The sequence below is a fragment of the Chrysoperla carnea genome, chromosome 1 (genome assembly GCF_905475395.1).
Source record: "Chrysoperla carnea chromosome 1, inChrCarn1.1, whole genome shotgun sequence".
NCBI classification, from domain to species: domain Eukaryota; kingdom Metazoa; phylum Arthropoda; class Insecta; order Neuroptera; family Chrysopidae; genus Chrysoperla; species Chrysoperla carnea.
Window position 1 is genome coordinate 74,495,396 of NC_058337.1, and position 9,373 is coordinate 74,504,768.

A 9,373-nucleotide genomic window follows, 5' to 3' on the forward strand; every position below is an offset into this window, starting at 1 on the left:
ATCGTTGATCAATTTACTAAAGTAATACAACTACTACTGTTTAAAGAACAATATTTTTTCTCTTTCTTAGATATGTTCTCTCTTGAGTCGTTTGTAATACTCAAGTTAAAAATTCTATTCTCTGAGGATCTGTTTTTTAAAATTTTTTTCTTTTATGAGCAACTTATGTGGATAAGTGCAAAAATCGGCTGTTACTACCAGCATAAATAAAATAAACACGTGCGCGCATATTGTCCGCATATACATGTATTAGAAAAATAAATTTATTATTGTGTAAAAAATACAATATACATGAAGCTACACGAAGCGGGAAAAATTTAATAGACAGTGGTAAATTAAACTAATTATTTTTATTTAGAATAGAAAAAAAAAGAAAATAAATTATCTCAAACAAGCACAAAATGACAAAAAAAAGAGTATATTTAAAGCATACTATTTTTCGTTTGTAAAGTAACGTGGTATTTGTTTTTATCTTGCGTTTTATAATTGGGTATTTGAAGGATTTTCAATATATCCAAAATATTTCTAGCTTTAACTTTTATAATAATACTGTCATTAAAAAAATTAACATTTTCATGAAAATTTTTGAAACTAATTTTCACATGTTTACCATGGAATGCAACTATACATTGTAAAAACTATTATAAAATTCCCTACTAGATTCTGCTTTACCTTTTTTAAATTTGGATTTTTTAGATACTTAACAAGTCGGTATTTTTTCAGTTAATAGTTAGTTTTCTTTTTCAAAATTTGCCTGACCTTCTTTACGATACACCTACGCTATACAGCAAAAACAATAAACTATCTATTAGTTATTCTAATTGTTAATTGCTTATGCCGACTGCAGTTGATATGTGCAAGAAGTTGCCTGACAAAATGAATTGTTTATTTTAGTTTCAAATATTTCGTAATTTCAAATATTTTTATTTTCGTAATGAAGGGTTTCAAAATTCACAACATATTTACAGCTTTCTAGATTTAACAATTAGAATTATACTCATTTAAAAACTAAACTATTCTTTACATAAAAAACTTTTTACCGTGGAATCCAACCACATTGTAAAAACGGGAATCCTACGGGAATCAGTTGCATATCTTTTTCACCCGAGTTTCAAGGAATTTATTCTATTTAGTTATATTCTCTATTACGACTCGATGCATTTCGACATTTAAGATATTGTTATATTCGCCTTAAAAACCCAAGTGTCCTTAGATATATATTTCTAAAAACAAAAGAAAATGGCGGGTTTTGATGCGAAATAGTAGTACGTTGATAACAAAAATTATCCAAACCTATCGAATAGGGTATCAAAATAAACAAAATTTAAAGGAGATTGCAAAAATATAAGTAACTAGCTGTTACCCGCCCGCTTTGCTGGGCAACATCCCCACTTGCACCCCTCCCTCCACATTTCCTTGCGTTGGATAACATTTTTGTAATGTACACGTCATGCTCTTTTATTTGATACCCCACTTAGGTATATTTGTAAATATTCGATATTTCCTTCCCACTTTCTCGCTTCACCTTTCTACCCTCCGAAGGTTAAAAAAACTTCTAAATGTAATTTAAAACATTCTGACCAAGTTTTGAACTATTAAAAGCCATAATTGAAAAATATGAATTTTTTATTCATGAACACCCCCGCAACCCCCCTTGTGGGTGGAATTTCGTATAATCCGTTCTTAGCTGACCTTTACTTGGCAAAAGGAATATTCCTCCCAAATTTCAAGTCTCTAGGTCTTATAATTCCAGAGATATCGTGATGAGTGACTATCTATCTATATCTATAGAAAGTCTCCTATACAATAGATATGCTTAAATTTAAATAAGAAATATAATGACAAAGTTTTAAAATAGTATAATAAGAGTGCTTTAGTGCCGGGAGACTAAAAAGCCTATAATAAAAGAAATAAAAAAAAATATCTCTATTGCGTCAAATAATATCTGAAAAGATACAAACAAATCCAGTAGTTTACAGAGCGACTTTAACAGTCGGGGCCCATTAAAATGTAGACCTTTTCAAATTTTAACAATAATGGGTTCCGACTGTTAAGGTCGCTATGTAAACTACTGGGCTTGTTTATATTTTTTTCAGATTTTATTTAATGCAGTCGGATTTTTAATTTTTATATTTTATTTTAAAAATGTTATTTTTTAGATACTTAACAAGTCGGTATTTTTAAGTTAATTATAAGATTTTTTTAAATCTTCCTAACCTTTTTAAAACCTTAAACGAATTTTTGCGAGGCATTTACAGCATCTTTTACGATAACCTACGCTATATAGAAAGAACAATAAACTCTCTATTAGTTATTCTAATTATTATTTGTTTATGCAGCCTGTAGTTGATATGTGTAACAAGTTGTCTGTTATAAGGAATTGTTTATTTTAGTTTTAAATATTTCTTACATCTAATAAATTAAAAAAGAAATGCTTTTCACAATGAGAGGTAAATGTAGGTGTGATTTTGTCTTTAAATTAATTTCCGAATGAAACATTTTTTTTTTCACATTGAATTTAAACACGTCTTGGGACAATACTGAACACAAACGTTTAAATAACGACTCAGAGTTAATAACAATTAGGTACTTTTGCAAAATTATAAAGATACACGTTCATCAAACTTTTTTAACAATACAGTTGATACAAATGTTTTGGTGGTTATTTATATCAATTTTTTTTCACTAGGTCTTCCCATACATTTGATGATATTTCATTATACATCGATTTTTTCAAAATTTCCAAATATTCTTAGGTATAACAGTTAATAGTAACTGACATTGATTTCGTCGAAACCTGTGCATTGGCAAAAGGCTAGTTTGGATAGATAAAGAGTGTTTTAAATACAAAAATAAATTCTGTCATAATTTTACAAAAAAATTTCTCTACAGAATCTGTTCAGTATATTTTCAGAATGCAGTTTAAAAAAAAGTTTCTGCTAAACACGAACATAAAGCACGTAAAATACATTTATAAAACTTACACACACAAAATAAATTTATAAAAGTATTAAAATTACTGCGGATCTTTAAATGTCGCATTAAAACAATAAAAACTTTGAGAAAATCGAAAAACTTTTTTCCTACCTCCAATAACATATTCAAACAAAACACCTAGTGTAATCTGTAGTTGAAACAATGAACCCAATGTACCACGTAATCTTGGTTCTGCGATCTCTGATACATACAATGGCGCTGCAACACTAATAGCACCGATACAAACCCCAGCTAATGCGCGCCCAATGAATAACACATTAAACGATGTACTGTAACAAAAAAATAAAAAAATTTCATTAAAAATTAAAATATTTACTAACTTTTTTGAAATATTTAATTATAAACTTTAATATTTAATTATTGTTAATTATAGTTGGCAAGATAAGCTATCTTGGACAATAATTGTCTCCCTAGAAAATGCAATAAGATTTTGCGCAATAATTAAATCGAAATTCAATACAATTTACATTAAGAGTAACGAATTGTATTGGCTCAAATTTTTTAAAATAATTTGAAGCTGGAATATGAATGAAAATATTGATTAATAATTTCAAGTTTGATGACTTTTATGTTGCCAACTGAATTTCTAAAATAATATTTTCATATTGTAAATTTAAATGATAGGGACTTTGAATCTAATCATAACGAAACTTAAATTAAATTAAAATTTGTTTTTGGGCATTTTATCGGCCTATCTGATTTTGATAAGTATGCAAATTTATCAAGATCAGCTAGGATAATCTTATATTTCAAATAGCAAAGCACTTTGAATTTCTCAAAAGTTTTAAAATTACTTGTTACTGCGTAATTTTTTTACTAATCAATTTCGAAGGATTTAAGAAAATCAACATGTCATACTTTTTTTTCAGTTCCAAATAGCCGCAATACCACCTCAAAGACGATATAGTTACATACAGTTACATAAAAAATGAGCTTATAACAAATTATTCAAAAAAAAAAAAAAATTTAGTGAGCTTTCAGCCCAATAAATATGGCGTTTCACTTGCGACAAGTTTTTTAAATGGACTACCTGTAAATAAAAAACGTTTTATATAGGGTATAATAAATAAGGTATAATAAGGTATAATAAATTGTTGGAAACACTTAATTTATCCGAAAGTTCAATTTGTGGTCATGAGGTTGTATTATAAAATGTCTACGGTTGTGACCATAATTTTCTATTTTTCTATTCTATTTTTAACAATATAAAGTACGTAGACTGAATTAAAACTGAATGAAAAACGCCCCATTCTTTTTGATTATGTCAAGCGTCTTACCAGCTTGACCATATTATATCCTGTATGTAACGGGTTTTTTTCAACACGATGGCGAATTAATTTAGCTATCAACAATAACCGCCTTTTAAAATTATTCTTGTGAACTAAATTTTTATTTATTTTATTCTTCACCATATTTATATTTTTCAATAATATGTACCTAACTAAAAGTTTTAAATTTCAATACAGACTTAATCCTAATTTAACCGATTTTCATAAAAGTTATTAATATGATAATATACTGTTTTAATTTAAAAATGTTGCTTTCACAATGAAATTCGATAAAAGGTTGAGAAACTAGTCATTTTTGAAAATTAAATTAATCCTCAATAAATTAGCCACTTTTGAAAATTAAGAGCTTTGGTCAGCTGTAGGTAGGTACCCTTCTTGACTCGAAAATGAGGCTTACTATGCTACCTTGTATTAAAACGTCATAACCTACTTAAATTTTCGATTTGAAATATTACTAGTGTTAGAAAACCTCACCTATTTCATTTTTTCCTCGCGTTGATGAGGCCATTTAGAAATAATAAACAACAACATGTGGGCTCTCTAAAATGAGTTCTTTAATGTTATGTACAAACTAATTTTAACTGAATTCAGCTGTCTTTGATATGGTTTTCAAGGTCGGAAAATGTAAATAGTATGGCTGTTCCAATCCGAATTCTCAATCAAAATCAATTTAAACAATTATTAATTAAAAGCCATCCATAGGTAATATCCATATAATATCTGAACAGGTACCTAATGATATTAGGTAATGGAGACACATCAAAGTGAAGACATAATTTAATTACTGAATTTTTCCCTTAATTCTTATTCAAAAAATTGTTCTAGTTATAAATAATAAATTCAATAGTATTAATAAATTGTAAATCCAAACTTTGTAAATTAATTGAGAAACTATTAACTTTATTAGACAGTAGTAGGTGTAATATTGGAATTCGATAAAAGAAAGTATTCCTTGACGCACCCGACAGTCAGTGTACCGTTAAATATATTTAAAATAATATCTATTATAATTTGTAAATAAAACAAAATAAATACTATTTCAAAAATTTTAATAAAATCTGACGAAATCAGAAATACATGTTACAATACAAATAATGTATTTGTATGTGTGTTAGCCTTACACAAAATAAAATAGCTATCGCAAGAACTTTTAAAAGCTCATATCGAAATTCAATTTTTGTGATAAATTCCTTAATGACATGATGTACTTAGCTTAAGAGCGTACTTCTAAGAAGAATTTCAAATTTCTTAGAAAAGCCGTTTTACACTCACATCTTATAATTGATTATAATTTACATTCAGTCAGGTACATTTTTGCACTAACAAGGCTAGACCATACTCTTTGAAATTTTAAGCTTGATTGAAGTGTTGTTTGAGTATGTCGCTCTGAGAATCTCTTTTGGCTCAATAAAGGTCAAATCAGGTTGTATATCTTATAAAAATTTGAGGTCAATCGATGCTGAATTTTTTGAGTTTTTGAATCATACACAAACGAGCATAACATTTTTATATATATAGATTCTATTTCTACGGAAAGTTCTTTTGTTTAGAGAATCCCGTTGGATCTCTAATCTAAAAGTGTCCTAACATTGCTTTCAAAGTTTTAAGCTTTGTAAATATTCTTTCGCGGTACTTCACTTCCGACATTTGTAGTAGGTCGTAAGATTCATAAACACTTTTATTTTGCTAGTTTTATAAGATGCGAAAAAAAACACACCTGTAACCGATCAGGAACCATGATACCAGCAGCCCAGTACCGAGTATTTGTAACGACGTACGACGTCCAATTCCATTCACCATTAATCCAGCAGGAATAGCTCCAATACAAGCTCCTAATGTAATTATCGAACTTATCCATGTACCTTGTTCCTTACTAATGTGTACTAACGAATCCGGTGATTCTAGCAATGGCAACGCTGGTGACGACCAAGACAATGTGCTACCAGCTGCAAATGCGCTCAACGTTGCTGTAATAAAAATTATAAGTTGATTAGTTAAAAAATTTTCATATTAAATTTAAAATTATCAAAAGATCATTTATAAAAACTCTAAGTATTTGAAATAAAATTTCAAAGTCACTCTATTATCTATTATTTTGACTAAAATGTAATCATCAACAATGTGAATCAGCTAATCGTAATTATTATAATGAGTATTTAACTAAATTATTGTTGACAATTTCACTGAAGTTACCAAATTGGCGACAAGTATCATCTGTCTGAAGAAGAATAACAATTACAAACTCATACTGATGAGGACCACATTGTAGCCGAAATGCATATTTATCATACAAAAAAATGGATCTATTCATTGTAGCGAATTTGCATTTGCAAAAACTTTTTATATAGATTGTATTTTTACTATAATATTGGAACAAAGTTGGAACATTTCGTGGAAAAGTTTTACATTCTCATACCGTCTGTGCGTAATTGTTTTAATTCATAAAGTTTTTCAGGTGGAAAAAATACTTTTTTAGTATATTTTTACTTTTAACAAAGTTTGTAGGTATTGCATTGAAATATATAATCCACAATGTCAAAGACATAACCCTTTTTGCGAGATTATTCATCTACGATCAACATTCCTCTGGCCAATACGAATTACGTAGTATTAAAAGGTCTTTATAATTTGCTCTAAATGTATAATAATCCTCTAAATTCTATTTAGCTAGGCTAATCTTATAAGGCATATCTGCAGCATATATGTATATGTTAAAAGAAATCATAATTAAACATGTTCATGTTTTCACAAAAGGTCTGCATTAAAATTATTAAGTCTTTAGATTTTATATATTATTATTATGTTTTTGTTTTGTTTATTTTCACCATTAACTCCAAATTCTGTTTTTATTTTACGTTAGCTATTTTTTTTTATATATTTGCTTCTTGTAATTGTAATTGTATTTGATTTATGTCAAATATAAGTTTTATAATTTACGTCAAAAGGTCAAATTATCATATAACATTTTTCTTTTTTTTTCAATTTTGTCAATGTCAATGAAGGTCCTTGATTGGCTGATTTCGTTTCAAATTAATTTAATACGAAATTTGTATAATTTTAAAGAGATAACAACTGTACGTCAAATCCTCTATTGGATAAAATTTTTATGACGATGACGTACAAGGTACACGACTTTTGTATATTTATAAAATTTGATTTCAAAATAAGATTAATTGAAGTCACTGAAAATTTTTATTTAATTGAAAAAAATTTTACTGAGGGATCAAAAATGAATGATGAACTCAAGTTTGATTAGTGAAATTGATTTGTATTTGTATACATTCTTCCATAGTTCCATAAATTATTATCAAGCAGTAGGTATTATTTTTTTACATGAGATGTTTTCAAATTATATAACTTAAATATTTCAATTTGTCAGACGTCACCCACATTTTTCGATATAATTACTGTGTCAATAACATATTACGGTTCAATTAAAGACAACTGCAGTATAAACAGAAACTGTTGGAGACAAAAATTTGCAGTTCACATCTACGTTTTTTCAATTTTAATTCCGTGATGAGTTATCTTTTAATTATAACTTAACCGTACCAAATTATCTTTGACAATGAAAATAAATCCATGATAAATAATTTTATAGTTTGGTGTGGCAAGCAGTAGAATTGATCCGGAATTTAACTTTGGAAAATGATTTTTCGGTATATATTTCATCTGCGTATAGTCATAGTTTTGACTGCGTATAGGCATAGTTTTAAAATATGTCCAAAAATGACACAACCGCAAACAAATATGTATAAAAATGTGTTCAACCAAAAAGCTACGACGAAAGAAAATATAAGAATGGCGAAAAAAACTTGAATGATCAATGGATTCGCAAATGTTCTAATTAAAAATATAGATTCGACAAAAACATACAGTACAGTAAAAGATGTTATAAATAAAGGAAAATGAAAGAAACCGTTCGAATTTTGCTAAAACCTGATTAAATGTGTTTCTTAAGTGTCAAATACCATTAGTAAGCCATTAGTTAGTATTTGAGTTAGCAAATGTTTCTATTTATTAATAAACAATGATATGATTTGTTAATAAACTGTTATCAATGTTAAAGTTGACTTAGAAAATTAAGAAATAGGGAACTTGAATTATGTATACGTTATACATGTATAATTGTTTTCGATTATTTGACAAACACTTAACATTTACGTCATAGAAGTTGCCTATTTACTAATTATTTAAAAGAACTTTAGCATTGATCGGTTCATAAATCAAAATTTTATTGTTTATTAACAGATAGAAACATTTGCACCTCTCTCATGCCTTATTAATGATATTTGACACCTAAGGAACACATTCCAAGGGTTTCTAGTAAAATGCGAGCGATTTCTTTCATTTCCCTTTATTTTGTAATATTTTTTACTGTACTAATAGGAAATCTTACCCCTACACAGGAAATCTTTTTAACAATGCAGAGATATTTATATTTTAAAGGGATTCTAGCCATTTTAATTTTAACAAGAAATTTCTGTTCGTCAATAAAATAAATAATGTCATTTACTCAATGTTAATCATACACAATAATTATTTTAACACATATAATTTACGTAAATTACTTGAATGTAACATAAATTACATTAAATTTACATACTACTATAAATTACATATTTTAATAATTCATACACAAACTTTACTCACCAAGTATAGCTGCAGTATATTGTGGATAATGTTTTGCATTTGGTGTACCTGATGCAGATACGGTTAATGCAGTTCTAGAATTTTCTACATGTAACACTTTACCCGACATTATGTTTTTCGTAATAAATATTTAATTTGTAGGTAGTTTTTAACTCTTGTAATTATCACAATTTTATAATTTTAATATATGAACACTTTGAAAACTTATATCTAAATAATATTTATTAGGTAAAATAATTGAATTTTATATTCATGGCAAATTAAAAATTTTCTAGTTATCAATATTATTAAAATTAAGAGGTCAATTTTTTTAAGATTCGAAAAGGTTATCATCATTTCTGCTATCCGATGTTTATAAATGATTGTGATAATTTCAGCTAAAACCCTTAATATTCATTATCTTAATATTTTCCATATGAACAATTTTCTTAGCG

General features: G+C 27.4%; 1 protein-coding gene across 1 annotated transcript in view; it reads right to left on the reverse strand.

Annotated features, from left to right (window-relative positions):
• Positions 1 to 9,138, reverse strand: part of LOC123305310 (facilitated trehalose transporter Tret1-like) — a 38,171-nt gene extending 29,033 nt beyond the window's left edge. Inside the window, exons 1-3 of the mRNA XM_044886997.1 lie at positions 8,940 to 9,138; positions 6,004 to 6,253; positions 3,088 to 3,266 (exon numbers count right to left, since the gene is read on the reverse strand). Coding sequence (XP_044742932.1) covers positions 3,088 to 3,266; positions 6,004 to 6,253; positions 8,940 to 9,048 — 538 coding nt within the window. The 5' untranslated portion in view covers positions 9,049 to 9,138. The remainder of the gene's footprint in view (positions 1 to 3,087; positions 3,267 to 6,003; positions 6,254 to 8,939) is intronic.
• Between the last annotated feature and the right edge of the window lie 235 nt (positions 9,139 to 9,373).